At 33.8% G+C, this 18,629-nt stretch overlaps 1 protein-coding gene across 5 annotated transcripts in view; it reads left to right on the forward strand.

Annotated features, from left to right (window-relative positions):
* Positions 1-16,189, forward strand: part of FSTL5 (follistatin like 5) — an 832,703-nt gene extending 816,514 nt beyond the window's left edge. For 3 of the 5 annotated variants that reach the window (XM_021666691.2, XM_064383772.1, XM_064383775.1), the window contains one exon: positions 13,641-16,189. In XM_021666691.2, coding sequence (XP_021522366.2) covers positions 13,641-14,343 — 703 coding nt within the window. In that variant the 3' untranslated portion in view covers positions 14,344-16,189. The remainder of the gene's footprint in view (positions 1-13,640) is intronic. The other 2 variants (XM_064383773.1, XM_064383774.1) reach the window with 1 other exon arrangement.
* Positions 16,190-18,629: the final 2,440 nt, after the last annotated feature.

The raw sequence follows: 18,629 nt of genomic DNA on the forward strand, positions 1-18,629 counted from the left end.
TGGAAGTGCTCCCAAGGATCAGTATAAAGTCACGACATTAAAAGAAAAAATTCATTTGCTTGATGCTGTACTGTAGATTCAGGTCTATAGCTGTGGTTACCTGCCATTTTAGACAGAATATTCATGTTGTAAACAGATGATGCAGTCTGACGGCAATGAAAAATATAGTACAGTACTGTAAATTTATTTTATCTTCCTTATGATTTTCTAAATAACATTTTCTTTCCTCTAGCTTACTTTATTGTAAGAATAAAGTATATAATTTATGTAACATACAAAATATGTGTTAATTGAATCTTTATATTAATAAGGCTTCAGATCAACAGTAGGTTATTAGTAATTACATTTTTGGGGAGTGAAAAGTTATTGAGCAGGTTTTTGACCATGCATGGCATCAGTGCCACTATCCCCTAAGTTGTTCAAAGGTCAACTGTAAAACATAACAAAACAATTTTAATGCAGTTTTCCATAACCACAGTTAACCTCTAAGCATGTATCTCTTTGGTCCATGCATAGCCTTTGCTTATTTTATTTTTAATACCATTCATACACTATTGTGTTATTTTTTATGTAATTTATTGAGTCTTAAATTAATGTTTAAGAAACATCCTTGCAATATGTGTATTCTATTGCACCAAGTGGCTATATCATTTGTCATTTCCATAAATATTCATTTATATCTGGGCTTTTGAATAGCTTAAAATGTTTCCTACCACACATAATAATAAGAATGTATTTGTGCATAAAGCTTTATACATATTTATTATTATTTCCTGAGAATACTTGACCAGGCAGTGAGTCAGTATCACAAGGGGCAGACATATGGGGAAGACCTTTCATGCTAATTACTAATTATTTTGTATGTACAAGTTACAATGCCATTAGGAAGAGAAGAAAGTGCCAGTTCCATTGAGCACTCTTTAAAATTATGTTCTTCTAATTTGTGAAATTAAAATGATATCTAACTGATACAATTCCATTTAGTTAAAAAATAATGAAGTTGAAAAGTTGAATATTTTCTCCCATTCAAGTACTAACCAGGTCCGACCCTGCTTAGCTTCCAAGATCAGACAAGGTTGGGTGCGTTCAGAGGTTGAATATGTTTTTTATATATTTTGATGCATAGAAGTGCTAGCCAACACATGCAGAAGTATATATGGTAATAAGTAAAAGTTTATTTTTATAAGGGCTCCTAGCACTTTAGGAGAATGGGGCAGGTTGTTGAGTAATCTCTGATTATTTACTGAAGAAATTACATAAAAGAGCATTAAAATATGTAGTATTAAAAAAATATGTAGTATTTTTGTATCTGGAATGTATTCAATTAAAAATAAATAATTTTGGAGACATCTCTGTGTCAATACTAATACACTATCATTTTTGCAACTGTAGTGTGGAATTTCATTTGGTGGAAAGTTCATAGTTTAAGCATTTCTCTATTGTTTCACATTGAATATTTCTACATATTCTTGTTGCAACCAGTGCTGCAATAAATATCCTTGTGCGTGCTACTTTGTGGTCATTTATAAGCATTTATTAAGGGGAAATACTGACAGACATTTTTGCTTTTTCAAAGCACAGTCACAACTTAACTTTTATGAAATAATGCCAAATTATTATCCAGAAAACCTAAAACAATTGTTTCTACCAATAGTATATGAGAGATTATATTTGTTCACATCTTTACCAGTCTTGGATCTTAACACACTTTATTGTTGCTGATTAATTGGTGAAAATGAATATATCATTTTAGGGGTTTAATTTACATTCAACTAATTATTTGTAAGGTTGTGAATCTTCTGATGTTTATAGATCATTAATTCCTCCCCTATATGAGTGCTAGTCATTTTTTGTTACATTTTCTTTTCAGTTATTTTCTTCTTTTGACTATTAATAATTCATTTTATAGTCAGAATATTGATGTTTTCTGTCATATTTTCTCTCATGTGTTTATTTGTAGTAGTTACCTTTATCAAGCTTTATGCTTTTAATTTATATGACATTTATCTTGCTTTAAAAAGTCTCTTCAATTATGTATGACTTTTGTTTCTAATAGCATCATAATAGTACTGACACCAATCTTCAAATATTATTATACATGATTTTATTCTTAACTTCAATTTTTATCTATATAGATAACATCTTATGTTAAAAATGATATATAAATGTGTTTTAATATTAAATTACCTCAATACACTAGATTATACAGTGGTTAGCTCAAGCCACTCTATCATATCGCCTAAATCTTCCTACTGATATAATGCTACCTTTATTATATTATTAATTTTACACATATGATATGTTGTGTTAAAACATTGTTTAAATTGATAACTGTGGAGTGTAGTATGTATGTGCATATATATAATTTTTTATGGGCATGTATACATACATATACAAGTATTATATAAAATCAGGAAATTTATATTATATTTCAGAAAATAACATCTAATAGTTTTTTTTTTGTCCTTCTGCCCTAGAACAAAATTTGTTGAATGGGTAAGACATTCACATGGTGAAAAGCATGCATACAGAAGTTATATATCTTTAAAAATCCCCCTTCTGTCCCCCGCCTTTCACCTACACAGTTTCTACACTTGTAAAGTGCTACTCTCATCCTCAAAATACACACTTGCTCTTTTGATTTTGGGTGGAAGAGAGTAAAGAGAGTTGAGTTAATTCATTAGACTCCCTAGTTTACAGAATACCAAAATTTTGTTTATGTACAAGATCCTTCTTTTATTAGTTTATCAACCTTCCTTCCTTCCTTCCCTCCCACCTTCTTTCCTTTCTTCCTTCTTTCCTTCCTTCCACTCTTCTCTCTCTTCCTTTCTTCTTCCTTTCTTTTTTCTTTTCTTTTCGGAAAAGAGTTTCGCACTTCTTGTCCTGGCTGAAGTGCAATGGCATAATCTTGGCTCACTTCAACCTCCACCTCCCTGGTTCAAGTGATTCTCCTGCCTCCGCCTCCTGAGTATCTGTGATTACAGGCATGTGCCACCATGCTGACTAATTTTGTACTTTTTTTAGTAGAGATCAGGTTTCTCCATGTTGGTCAGTCTGGTCTCCAACTCCCAGACTCAGGTGATCCGCCCATCTCAGCCTCTCAGAGCACTGGTGTTATAGGGGTAAGCCACCACCCCGGCCAATCGTCTTTATTTCTATTCCACACTTTAATTTCATTCTCCAAACCATGTAGTCAACACCTCTCATGTTTAAAGTATCCTTTGTTTTGTATTTGTCTTATAAAATGGGTGTAAGGGTGTAGCTTTTTGGCTTGTGTGTGTTTTTTTTTCATTTTTCATTTATATAAATAATAATATGGCCTATATTCTGTATTGTGTCTTACTTCTTTTCTTCTTTTCTTTCTTTTTTTTTTTTTTTTCCTTTTTTTTGAGACAGATTCTTGCCCTATCACCCCCCTGGAGTACAGTGGCACGATCTCAGCTCACTGCAACCTCTGCCTCCCAGGTTCAAGCCATTCTCCTGCTTCAGCCTCCTGAGTAGCTGGGGTTACAGGCACACACCACTATGCCCAGCCGTTTTTTTTTTTTTCTATATTTTTTTTTCTTTATTTATTTTTATTTTTATTTATTTTTTTTTGAGACGGAGTTTCGCTCTTGTTACCCAGGCTGGAGTGCAATGGCACGATCTCGGCTCACCGCAACCTCTGCCTCCTGGGTTCAGGCAATTCTCCTGCCTCAGCCTCCTGAGTAGCTGGGATTACAGGCATGCGCCACCATGCCCAGCTAATTTTTTGTGTTAGTAGAGACGGGGTTTCACCATGTTGTTTCTTTATATTTTTATAGAGATGGAGTTTCACTATGTTGGCCAGGCTTGTCTCGAACTTGACCTCAGGTGATCTGCCCACCTCGACCTCCCAAAGTGCTAGGATTACAGGCATGAGTCACCTCACTTGTGTCTTACTTATTTTCTTTCAATTCTACATTTTGAAGAAATATTCTTGTTGCTTCGTACATGTTTAGTCTACTGTTTTATAATCATCTATAGAAATCTATAGTTTGACCTACTGTATTTTACTTAATCCATCATGTGTGCGTTCATGTAACTTTGGTCACTTTTGGATTGGTTGGTGGCTGAGCTCAGCTAGGATACCTAGGATGGGTGGGCTTCTCTTTGTGTTTTTTCAATCATCAATGATGCTATACAACATTCTTCAAAAAGTGACTGCAGTACTCTAAGAGTAAATCCCTAAGTGATCAAGTCTCTGCTTCCCTCCTGTTTGCTTATGTCCCATGGGCATAAACAAATCACACAGCACGTCTAGGGTCAGTGTGGGAGAGAGCTACCCAAAGGCATTGATACTGGCAGGTGGGATTAGTTGGAGACCATTATTATAACAATCTAGCATTTAAGGCAGTAGTTCAACTGTTTGTTTCTCTCTTTAGGTAGCTTTGTATTGGTCTGGATTTTATTGAATAGTCCATTACTTTCCATATCCTGAATATACAGGAGAATAAATCTCCCACAATTTTTCTTCTCAAAACTTATTGGCTCTGTTTTGGTAGGGTTTTCATAAACTTTACAGTAAGTTTACCAACTTAAACAGCATTAGCGTTTTTAGATTTTAGAATCATCCAATCTAATTGCAAAATGTTAATATTTTGAAAGAATATGTTAAATTTATAGATTGAGTTTTAACATATTTTAAAAGAATACGATGGATTTCTACTTATTTTAGTCATGTTTAATTGTAATATAAAGAAAAATATATTTCTGCTTCTGGGTGTTTATAGATATTTTACCTTTTTAGTTGCTAATATTAGTCAGTCATTTTTCCCATTCTCTCTCAATTAGTTTTTGTATGTATAAAAATATTAATGTCTGAATATTATTTTGTGCCCCTTGACATTTTGAATTATTCCATTTTAACAGTAGGTTTATAGTTGATTTTCAAGCGTTACGTATATTCTATTATATCATCTTTGCCCCCTCTTTGCATTTTCTAATCTGCTAAGAATCTTCATCTTTTATTGTTATAATGGTTAGTATTATATTTTTAATTCTAAAATATAATTTTGATAGCAGCCTTTGAGCTGGAGAATTTGTTCACTTTGAGGTTTTCAGAATACTCACTTCTAGAATCTGTTGGCTACTTAAATCTCTTCAGGATTTATCTCTTGTCTTTGATTCAAAATTTGGTATCTACAAAAAGGCTATTTCTTCTTAAATCAATAATAGCTAAATAAATCCAACCGTTAATTGAACAGCTCAAGTAAAACATAGGAGTCAAAGGCTAAAATGCTTCCAAATGTTTATTTAGAGGTAATTTGGAGACTTTAAAAGCAAAACACAACTTTGACCTTATTTTCCCTAATTTACACATACCCCAAAACATGCAAACCAAAAGGTAAACTTTTTTAAAAATAGCAGATCCAGATAAATTTCTAAACGTATATTACAACCTATTTTATGTATATTATATAGTCTGGTAAGCAATAATTACTCATGTACTTTTAGTGTCTCTGAAAAAAATGTTAAGGGTAATAGGAAAATAATACAGCAACTATTATTGATCATGGGTGTAACCTTTACTACATGGTGATTAAAATTATTTGTATTTTACCTATAATTAAATGTTAAGAAGCGTTTTCTAAAACTTTACCAGAAGTAAGAAAATATTACCTAAATATTCATTTCAGGTAAAAAGTTAAAAAACTTTATGTTCTTCAACTTGCAAAGTTGATACAGTTTTTCTTTATCCGTTGTGTAATTATCCCAGTTAGAAACTATACATGTCACAATCCTCATTCCATGTAGCTCTATACATTCACTAGCCTTGAGTTTTGCAGACTCTTTAGCTAAGGAACTCTGTTTTGCATTTCATCCCCAGGTACACTTTCCACTCCTCTCCACCTTGCCCTCCATCCCAAAACCCTCACTCATTTGGTTACTGGTTGGCTTGGAAAATGAGAGGTCTGAGTGGAGATTACAAGGAATGGGACCAGAGTCCTAGCCCCTGCCATCAGCTCCTTGTCTGCTTATTTGCAGAGAGCAGTGGTTTCCTCAGACCAGAGTTCACAGCTCCTCACAAAGCACACATTTGCAAATAGCTCCTTTCTTCCAGGACTAGCAGTGGTAACAGGTTCACTGTTACTTTCCTCATATTACTGCACTATCCCTTATGGTCAGTTGACACTTCTCTGCAAATAGTCACCTTATTGTGCCTGTCTTGATTTATTCCAATTAGAATTTGCTCTTTTCTTCTGGGATCTAGACCAATATAAACTCTCTCTTCAAATGAAAGCCTAACATAGCAAAAATGTAACTTATTAGTTGAAGTCGGGATGTAGCTACATCCATCCCTTCTCCCATCTTTGAAGAGGTTCCAGAAACACTCTTTGAAAGTCAGGGCATAGGAGTAGAAGCACTCTGCTGCTTGACTGTAGTCTACCTTAAGGATAGAGACCATTTATTTTCTCTCACTTCCTTCATAGTATTTTACACAGTGTATACACATAGTAGATTATGAACAATTATTGAATTTGGTCATATGGTATCTAGAATCCAACTCATGAAAAACCTGTTTCTTCATAAAATCTTTTCTCCACTTACTATTTCTGTCTTGCATGTATAAAATGAACACGTTGGTAATATTTTTTGACTGACTAATAGACCTTAAAACTGCTTTTGCTTTTCTTTTTCGAGACAAGAATCTCACTCTGTTCCCCAGGCTGGAGTGCAGTGGCTTGATCTTGGCTCACTGCAGCCTCCACCTCCCGGGTTCAAGTGATCCTTCCATATCAGCGTCCTAAGTAGCCAGGACTACAGGTGCACACCACCACACCTGGCTAACTTTTGTATTTTTAGTAGAGAGGGGGTTTCGCCATGTTGACCAGGCTGGTGTTGAATACCTGGCCTCAAGGGATCCACCCATCTCAGCCTCCCAGTGCGCTGAGATTGCAGGCGTGAGCCACAGGGCCCGGCCTTGCTTTTGCCTTTGTTTCATCTTACTTTTCTGTTTCTGCCTCTGTATTTTATAAACATTTTCTCACTCTTCTAATTGCTTACTCTGTTTCTGCTATTCCACCTCTGAATCTATCAACTTCTACATAAAACACACCTTAATCAGAAAAATGAGTGACTTTAGGGAGGCTACTCTTTTCGGATTTTCAGGTTGTTTTTTCAATCCCAAAGTAGCAGGAACAACCAATTGTATAAAATACCACCTTAAAACATGGTAGTCAGTTTTGTGTCCTAAGCTCTTAATCTCCTCAAAAAGAGGTAGAGGGCTTTAATATTTGAAATACAATCTATGATATATGTGATGTACATAGATTTTAGCAGGGCACAGTGATTTATTTCTATAATCTCAGCACACTGGGAGGCCAAGGTGGAAGGATCCCTTGAATCCAAGAGTTCAAGGCTAGCCTTGGCAACACAGCAAGTTCCATCTCTACAAAAAATAAGAAGATTATCAAGGCATGCTGGTATATGCCTCTAGTCCCAGCTATTCAGAAATCTGAGGCAGGGATTCCCTTGATCCCAAGAGTCAGAGGCTAAAGTTAACTTAAGATCAGGCCACTGCACTCCAGCCTGGGCAACTGAGTAAAACCCTTTTTCAAAAAATAAATAAATAAAATCTAAAATTTAAAACTCTGATTTTGCCATATGTATACCAATTACTCACTAGAAGTGATAGACCTTTATACTGCAATACCAATTTTGTTAAGCAATTAGACATTCTGAATGTTCTGTAATTAAATTATGCATTTAAGTTTTGATTTTACCTAGAACAATTAGACTCCCTACATATCAGAATAAATAGAATACTGAAAGAAATGAGGATTTCCATATTCAGAAGCACATGCTACTTTTTTAAGGAAAAAATCTAAAAGGAAAATTTAAGAAAGAAATGTAGCAAAAATGTGTAATGTAGAATTTCTATAATGTACTTATAGAAGTACATTCTGTGCTTTGGAAACAGAAAACTTCAAAATGCTATAATTTCTCAAAAATATCTAAGCCTTAAGACCGCTGAGAAACTATCTTTGCTCTCGTAATAAATCTTTGCTAAATGTGGCAATTCTGCTTCTCTCTGCTTCCCTTCTCCCAAACCTGAATATGACCACTCTTTATAAACAAATTTGTTTTACTGAACTATTTATGTGATGATGTTCAGATAAAAACTAAATCCTCTGGTACTTGAGTAAGAAGAGGAAGAGCATTCAATCTTTTCTTACAAGGGTTGGTGTGGGATAATAGAAAACAACTAAATATAGATGCCTTTATATTTATTTATTCATAAACAAATGAATTTTGTTTGGACATAAACCATAAATCATGTCAGATTTATGGTTTATGTCCATGAAAATACTGTGTCAGCTATAGCATAATGGAAGAGGTCATTGAAACAGCATATTGTATGTGTGGGTTTACATATTAATTATGCATATGGGAAAAATTATGATTATAGTATCTTAAATGTTCAGTATTTTTTACCTTTCAGTTAGAAAAGCATGACATTTATAATCCCATAAGAAAAGAAAAGCTAGATATTAATAATCCTATCCATACTTATTTATAAAACATTAACCACTTCGTGTGTTTTGGGTTTAAGCCTTCACAAGTAAAATTCCCATCATACAAATTCCTATGACTGGTCAAATTCTGTGATTCTGGAAATTTTTTTTCAAAGAATATGACTTGAATAATTGGGACATCAGAACAATTTTCAAAATGCTTTTTTTTTTTTTTTTTTTTTTTTTGAGACGGAGTTTCGCTCGTTACCCAGGCTGGAGTGCAATGGCGCGATCTCGGCTCACCGCAACCTCCGCCTCCTGGGTTCAGGCAATTCTCCTGCCTCAGCCTCCTGAGTAGCTGGGATTACAGGCACGCGCCACCATGCCCAGCTAATTTTTTGTATTAGTAGAGACGGGGTTTCACCGTGTCGACCAGGATGGTCTCGATCTCTTGACCTCGTGATCCACCCGCCTCGGCCTCCCAAAGTGCTGGGATTACAGGCTTGAGCCACCGCGCCCGGCCTCAAAATGCTTTTTTAAGATGTGAATTTCAGCACAGTTGGTATTTATAACAGGATAGGGTGTCTGGCTAACCCATTCCTCAAATACAATAGTCACCACTCATTAATTTTCATTTGCAACCATTAATGTGCACGCAAAGACTTGTTTTGAAATCTGAGGTGGTGTAGATGATGGGGTTTGAGGAAGACGACCATGTAGGAATGGAGAGGAAGCATTTGGTCCTTTCCCAGCTATTTGTATGGAGGTTGAGCCACAGTGGTTAATCACTGAAAGTCAGCAGTAAGGAGAACAGTTGAAATGATAAGCTCCAGGGACTCTGGAGACAGTTCATGCTGTGTTAAGACCCAGGAGACACAAAAATTGTCATTGTGCAAATCTTACAGAGTTCTTTACTTACCAGCTTTAACGTATCTGGGACCATATGAGGACATTGCTCTTGGTGATGACCATGACAAATTTACACAGGAATTGCTTGCAATCATGAGATTTCTTCAGTAGCCTCTCAGGTGATTAATTTGAGAAGAGAATAGGAACACTGTAATATGGCAAGTGCTCAGGCGACAGTGACTGGAATCCTGTTTTATGAGACTGTGTGATCAGGGACTGAGCAAAGGACATGGGAAACTATTCATTACTCAACTGCAAGAACTGGTGGCTGGCTTTGTGGGATGTGGAGACCTTCAAGCACTGACTCTATCAGGCTTTGTGGTGCTTCAACCATGCATTTCAAAACTGTTCTCTTCCTTCCTCTGCCAAATAACTTCCCTTACAAGTATCCTGAATTGCCATAACATAAACGCTGACGACAGCTCTCCATATCCATAGATATCCAGGACCTAAAGTAAGCCAGAGCATTTTTTGTGACTTTTAGCAAATATTCTTGAGTAAGCCAAGGATCTATTTCAAATCTCATCATCTGTGCAGAGCTCAGGTTCACCTAGTCCACCACAGCCTACTCCTCTATGTTCTCAGTAAGTACTGAAGCAGTGCCTCTAATGGAGGTGGAGGTGGACTGAGCTAGACTGTCTTCATTTTTAACAATGTGAGATATTTGGTGATAAACCAATATGTGGACTGGACATCGACACTGTTGGTACAAGTGAGAGCAAGAATAAAAACATGTATTCTTATTGTCAATCTGATCTCTCTAATATACATGAATGGAAAATTATAGCCACACTTGGGTAACACTATTTATTTTTAACACTATGCAAATATTAGCTCCACAGAAAAATTGATAATAGGTTTGTTTTGTTTTTCTCATCCTTGGGTTATAATAATCTCTTGTCCCATAGAAAATGTTTTATGTGACTAATAATTGGAAAATAAGGCTATTCAAGTTGTAAAGGACTGGCAATTTCTATTTATTGAGAATCTACTGCATGCCTGGTTATATACATGCATTTACTGTCATCCTCAGGAAGGTAGTACTTTTATCCTTTTCCTGCTGATGAGGAAATTGGAACTCCTGGAAGTCAAGGACTTTACATAAGGTCACATTTATGTAAGGTCTATTATTTTGAAAATCCAGATCATGAAAATAAGTTAGCTTGGAATTAAAGCCCTTACTTCGTCCAAATAGTTTCGGAATCTTAGCTTAAATCATAAAAGGAATAATTAAAGTTGAGGCTTTTATGAACTTTATAATAAACTACATTGATTAGACATTCAGAAACAGAAAACGATTTGGAAATAAAAAGTTACTATAACTCTTTTCACCAAATTTGACAATCCACACAATGTTATGCAGAGAGCCCATACTTTTCTAGGGGCACTAATTTCCCAGAAAAAGCAGTGATTTTAAGAGGCAAATTTAACTCTCTTATTTCTCAGTCTGCAACTTTCTGTACACATTCTGACAAATACTAGACAAACTATGTTAGACCTAATACTGTGCAGGATTTTATTATACTAAGCAGGCATGAAAGTTGAGAGCCTCGTAAATATTAATCAGAGACTAATGAACAGTGGGAGACTTCTGAATATCAATCTGTACTAGGGGAAATTTTGAATTAGAGACACCACTTCCTAACCAATAAATCAGTGGTGAAAAATTGCAGGCATTCTCATGCATCTGCTTATGTAGCTAGATCTCTAGCCCTAAAGGAGATACAATGCAGATGCCAAAATAGATGTAATTTTATCACCCCTCATGGATCTTCTGCATTTTTAACTGGACCATTTTTTAAAATTTTAATTACTTCCAAAAGTAGCTAGATTTTATCACAGACAACTTGAGTACATTTGATAGTATCAAAGTTAAAATTGTTCAGGAGTAAAGAGAGCTTGTCTCATTCTTCCTCATTAGCATTCAGAAATCTAGCCCAAAGGGACTAGAAGACTCAAGGTTAGGAGGAGAGCTGAAATGCCAAACCTTGTTTGGCTTATTGCTTTTATTCAATGAGCCTATTATGGCTTTTCCTCTGGGCTCATGTGCAATTTATAACAGAAAGATATTTTTCAACATAATTCATGATTTTCAAATAATACCAGTATATTTACCCACCTATATATCCTTAATGGTGGTCTATTAATAGAAAAATATATTTTTGTTTATAGTAAATGGAGTTATTTTATCAGACAAATCTGAGATTACATAGTGATACTTAAGATGTTTATGATTTTTTGATGCAGACACAGAAATATGGGACTCAGTTGACAGTTTGAAGCTTTTTTATACTTTAATATTCAGATTGGATTTTATAACTACACTATGTTTATGTACCAGGCATTAATATTTAAATGAAAATATTTATAAGTAATTATCAACAGTGTGAATGTTTCTTCATACCATCATAATCAAGACTAAAAATTTATCCTGAATGGGTACGGTATGAGCTGTGTTTACTAAAAAGACACAAACACATTTATTAAGGACAGAATAGATAAAGAGCTAGCAAATAAGCTACAAGCGGTGGGCATGATTCAGAGGTACACTCAAAATATTATTTTCAAATATGTTGCTTTTTGCCATTTCAAATATATGGAACAAGAAATAGTTACTAAATTAGATAATAGTATAGCAGAATACTAAAGTCAAGCTTTATTCACTAGCCCTGTTTCACTTTCTTATCACTCAAAATGTGTAGACTCATTGGAGACAGGGAGAGTTATGTTGATCTCCAATACATTCCCAGTGTCTTGTATTTACTAGTTGTTTAACAAATATTTAAGAAAGCTTTATAAATTAGTAACTATACGTTGAAAATTTTCTTTCATATAGAAAAATTTGTACTATCTCCAATGACAACAAATAGTCTCATCATAAATTTTAAATATAACTAAAATGATAATATGGTTTGTCAACCACATTTAATGTAAGAAGAATGGAAGCAATTACAATTTTATGTCTATTTTTGTAAAGCATCTGTACTTAGGCATGCCCTTTCTTCTGCAATTGTAAAAGAGGACTGATTTTTGAGAATATTTATTTTATTTTTCTATGATATTTAATACCTGTTTATTTATATTTTTGAGCTTGCTAAATGCTTACATTTGAAATTTTAAGGAGATATTACCCCGATTGCACCATATTTTGTACTATGTCTGGAAATGGTCTTTTTTTTTTTTACATAAATAAAACTATGTGTGATAATTAGCATAACGATAATTACACAGGTGATGATAACATAATTGGCTATCTTTAGAGTTTTTGTTTTGCTTTATCTTAATACTTATAATAAGGTCATTTCATTGTTTTACTTATGAACACAGTGACTAGAAAAATATTTCTCTTATTTTTATTTTTATGAGCTTTTAGAACTGTTAGGAGGTGACTTAATCAATATTGTTAATTCAGACATAAATAAAAGTCCTTTACAATTCCAATGACCAAATCTACTTTGGATATAATTTTGTTTAATAGTTTCTATTTCATTGTGTCTTGTTTAACTTATTTTTGCTAGAAAGCTGCTTGTGTTCTAGGTGAGTTTAAAACTATATTTATACTTGCACAGGTATCTCTGATAATTATTAGCTAATATTTAGTGCATATGCTTTGAAAAGCACTGAGGCCAAAAAAACAAACAAACAAAAATTGTTTAATTGGCTTTAATACAAAAATAAAGTTCTTCATTATTCATTATAGGATAACAAATAAAATGCAAGCATATCTTTAAAAATAACATTATAAACATGGAAAGGTTGAAAAATATTCTACTTAACTTTATCTAAATAATCATGAGTGTCACATTTATTTAATGGTCAAAAGACAATATAAGAAGTAAATGAAATGAATGCAACTGATATATATTCAAGCCTTTTACTCTTTCTGGGTTTGTCAGTAGTTAACCAAGTTTATTTAAGATCAGATGGTTTACAGACTTTTGAAATAATGTATACTTCTTCCCCTCTATGTTAAAAGAAAAATTTGTTGCTGCAATTAACTAGATGTATTGCTTTTAATTATTTTTCTTTCTACAGCATGAGTTATGATGATTTGGATGTAATGAAAGAATGACCTAGAGAAAGAAGGAGAGTGACACAAGCTAAAGATTAATTCTAGCACAGTTGTAACACAAATTGCTGCCTCGCCTGAGAATTAGAGCCTGGGCTTGCGATGGAACTTTCTACCTGTATATCTTTTTTTCTTAAGGTAAAAATTCCATTGTTTTTCCTAACTCAGATTTTTATTTTTTTCAGGTTTGGATTTATTCTTCATAAAGATGAAGCTGCACTACAAAAAATTGATCTTGAAACCATGTCATACATCAAGACAATTAACTTGAAGGACTATAAGTGTGTTCCTCAGTCACTGGCTTATACACATATGGGAGGCTACTACTTCGTTGGCTGCAAACCCGACAGCACGGGGGCAGTTCCCCCACAGGTCATGGTGGACGGTGTTACTGACTCAGTCATTGGGTTCAATAGTGATGTGACGGGCACTCCATATGTTTCTCCAGATGGCCACTACCTTGTCAGCATTAATGACGTGAAAGGTCTTGTAAGGGTTCAATATATCACCATCAGAGGAGAAATACAGGAGGCTTTTGATATTCACACAAATCTGCACATATCTGATCTAGCATTTCAGCCATCCTTTACTGAAGCCCACCAATATAACATCTATGGTAGTTCAAGCACACAAACTGATGTGCTCTTTGTAGAGCTCTCTTCTGGGAAGGTCAAGATGATAAAGAGTCTCAAGGAACCACTCAAGGCAGAAGAATGGCCGTGGAACCAGAAAAACAGGCAAATTCAGGACAGTGGCTTGTTCGGTCAATACCTGATGACACCTTCCAAGGACTCTCTCTTTATACTAGATGGACGACTCAATAAATTAAACTGTGAGATCACTGAAGTAGAGAAAGGAAATACAGTCATTTGGGTTGGAGATGCCTAAAAGCCCTATGATACAATTATTGAATGAAGAGTTTTACAATACATTGCACTTAATCCATTGTTTAAATTTACAACTTAACTTTCCAAGTTTATATCTTAGCCAAACAAAATTTACTTGGTTGGCCCAAATAAAATAACTTGTTTTTGACTAAGACATACATAATTATTCATATTGGTTAATTAGAAATATTTACCACAATATTTAATAAGAAATCACATGAGTCACAAGAATCAAATGTGTAATTATGCTTTAAACAATAAAATAGGATTTAAATCATTTAAAAAAACTAAACTGCAGGGAATTTCAGATGACTTAAGCATTATTTCATTTTGAGGGTAGTTTATTTTTTTTCTTTGTCCTTTTGGTATGATTAAATAAGAAATAAAAGGTATTGTGGAAACTTAAAATTCTTAATTCAAAACATTCGGTCCTGTCTACTGTTTATAATATATTGTGCCTTGAAGGGAATGTCACAGGAGGAAAAAGAAGACTAAAACCTGCATACTAAATGCCCTCATAACTATAAATCTCTTGTTGTTAGAAAACATCTCTTGCGCCAAATCCTGCCTTCAGTCTTTTGTCTGACCCTTAACGAAATATCAAACGAAATATCAGTTGAAGGCATATGTTGGCCTTAGGTTGCATACAGGTATCAATCTCTACTTGACATTTACTGTATAATCTGCAGCATAGTATAGAAAATGGGGAGGAAGGGAGAAAAAATAATTACAATCAAAATATTTACAATCTACTCATTTTGCTATCAATCACTAGAGTGCATTATATTTTTAATGCAAGTTTGTCTGGGATGTCAACTGCCTACAGATGTTTATTACTAGCAGAATAGACTCTTTCTTAATAGATAGTTTCTTTTCATGTAGCCCAATATTGCATCATCAGGAGCTTTTGGTTCTAAAAAAAGAAACATTTACCTTGGTCTGCTAAAGTAAACCATATAAGGGAAATTAACACGTAGGAAAAGAAAACTGGCAATAGAATTGATGAGGTATTAGTGGCTTAGAAGAATTAGTAATATGTTGGGAATAAAGGGGTAGCCCCACAGTGGTAAAAGTAAAAATACACTTCTCCATTGATTTTCCTATTTAAATATAATGTATCAAAAACCTTTATTCCAAATAATTTCCCCAAATGATTTCTTTAATTCATCTCCTATGTAATCCTAAAAGCACCTTCTCACTATGTGCTCTAATTTGAAACCTAACTAATCCTCCCACCTGAGACACCGTAGAGAAATAAAAATCATTGCTTCTATTCTGATTTAAGAGGAAACGAGAAGGCCAGCAGAAGTAGCTTAAAACTAGAGAGCTGGTTTATTAAAATAAGCAGATAGTTATCCAGGCTTAAAGTAATAGCTTACATGTTTTGAAAATCTTCATACCTATTTTTGTTTTTTTTGTTGCAAAAATGTTAATGGGCTGTTGAAATGACCTCCGTTTACTCAAGGTAATCCAATAAGGTCTTTTTTAAATATACAAATTTTACTCAAGTTTAAATTGTGTAAAACTGCTTAGAAACCTGAAATTTTATAGTGTGTAATATCTTATGTGTATATAGCATCCTGAGCTGTGTGATACAGTGGATTTCTTCTTAGCAGAAACATTATGCGAAGTAGATTTAATAAACAAAAATCAGCTTATGTTTCTACTTATCGAATCTGCTTTACTTTTTAGCAGTTTTCTTCCTTGTGAACATGAACCATATAAAATGTCTGTGACTTAATGATTTAAGTCTGTCGCATACATTCCTCTTTTGTAGCTTACATCATGTGGATGCTCTGTCTGTAGACATTGCTTGATAAAAGGAGAATAAACCTCTTACATTTTAACCCTTGAGAGTTCAGTCAATGATTTAATATGCATAACATTTTTAAAAAAATTCTCCCAATGTTTCAGATATAGTGTAGTACTCCACATTATTCTTAAAGTGATGAGATCAGGTGAAGGTACAGTAAACTGAGATCAATCAAGGAAAAAGAAGTTAGTTTGTCTTTTTATATGAAATCTAAATTGAATATCCCTTGATTATTCAATATTTACAGCAAGGCATATATTCATTACATGATGTCTATTTCTATAGAATCCCTTCTTTTCTTGTGTATTCAATGAAAATATTGAACTGGAATATCAAAATTATACTCAGAAGAATATGCTTTTCTTTCCATGACCTTACAGCATTAATCATACAAATATTGAGTCACTTTTTTAAAACATTCTGATTGTTAAAATACTGATATTTGTGAGCCTTAAAGAATCAGATGAACATTTATGCTACAATTACATCAGAAGTAGATATTTCTTTCTTCAAAGACAGAGTAAAAGGTTGAGTAAGTAATAGCATACAGGGTATGATTCTATGCACACTCTGAATAAAGTGTACTGTAAATAGTCTTAGCACTAATGTGGGTGTGTGTAAAAAGTGAAAATGAAGGAAAACTAGGATAAAATGATGGTTAAACTGCTTTAAAAAGAAGCTGTAACCCCAAAGAGTAGATTGTTAACAGACAAAAGAAAAAAATGAAATTATAGCAAGGACAGGCATGGAATGAGTAAAGGTATGAAAGCAAGAATGAAAATACAATGTAGGGAGGTCATTGAGCAAAACTGAAAAAAGAAAGTAGATAAGTAGATGATTTATTTTAAAATTATTGATATAAGTAAGACAAAGTAGGTTGTAAACAGCTTTTTTTTTTTTTTTTTTTTTTTTTTTTTTTTTTTTTTTGAGACGGAGTTTCGCTCTTATTACCCAGGCTGGAATGCAATGGCGCGATCTCGGCTCACCGCAACCTCCGCCTCCCGGGTTCAGGCAATTCTCCTGCCTCAGCCTCCTGAGTAGCTGGGATTACAGGCACACGCTACCATGCCCAGCTAATATATATATTTTTATTTTTAGTAGAGACGGGGTTTCACCATGTTGACCAGGATGGTCTCGATCTCTTGACCTCATGATCCACCTGCCTCGGCCTCCCAAAGTGCTGGGATTACAGGCGTGAGCCACCATGCCAGGCCCGTAAACAGCTTTTAAGGGAGAAAGGTGAGGATTGAAACTAGTTAAAAAATTTGGAATTAATCCAAATTTTTGGATCAATATTGTAATTTCTTTACTGCTTCTGTAGATACTGAAAAACTAATTTCTAAAAAAAAAAAGATAGTGAAAACAATATTTTTTAAAATTTATGATCTTTTTAGTGGAATTAAAATTTAACTGAAGAGTAAGGAAATTGGAGGAAATGGAATTACTTAGGTAACTTTTGCAAAAATGCGAGTTTATGACCTTTAATGCATGACAATTAAATTGAAAGCAAATTTTAAAAAATAAGACTTGTTAAGGAACCATATCTGAAACAGCAACTGAATAAATATGGATCACAAAAGGAACAAAAATGATGAGACTAAAATATGACACCACTGATAGAAATAAAAAAGCCATAAAGGAGAACTGAATTCAGGTGACAGAATGAAGATCTGGATAAGAGACAAATTAAATGGAAATACAGGGCAATGGATATACTCTCAGGGAAGTGTCATCATGTACAGCAAATAATACAATTTTTAGGAGTCATTCTACCTTCTGGCTAATTATATCCATGTAAAGTTGAAGCACTTAAAAAAATTGTGATTTAAGACCTAATTACCTTTCTGATTCTCACTCAAAAGTTATTCTCAGAATTTTCTTTTATGAAATTAATTCAGTTGAGTTTTACTAATCAAGATTTTTACATGATAGAATAATGTTTAAAAATACCTGACAACTTATTATATTGTGCAAATATTTAAAGACAGAAAAAATTTAAGAATATTATTGATATTCAGGAAAACATCTTTATATGATGTTTTCACTATTTATGGAAACGGATAAAATGAAATAAAAATATACAAACCAAATTTGCAATTTTAAGAACTCATATTTTCACATGCTGCATTTACCATGTTCGTTTATGAATGAGCCAAGAGAACAAATGAAGCACCTACCAAATATCTACTTTTACTTTTCTTTCAATCACAGTCTAATATCATTTACCTCTCCTGAGAAATTTCAGAGGCAGAAACATATTCTGAAATTCATGCTATGGAAATTCTCATCTGCTGCCTTAAGTCATGATAAATTTCCCCCTCTTTCTAGAAGACTAAATCTTCACCATATGAGCATAGCTTTTTGGTTTTTTTGCCTTTAATAAATTGCACAGTCCTGTTAGCAAATGGAAAAGCACTTAGCTTTTCAGTAATATTCAGCAGGAAAATGAAACTGTTTCTGGTTTTTAGTGGATA

Source organism: Aotus nancymaae, unplaced genomic scaffold, assembly GCF_030222135.1.
Source record: "Aotus nancymaae isolate 86718 unplaced genomic scaffold, 86718_ANA_hifiasm-v0.15.2.pri h1tg000033l, whole genome shotgun sequence".
NCBI lineage: Eukaryota > Metazoa > Chordata > Mammalia > Primates > Aotidae > Aotus > Aotus nancymaae.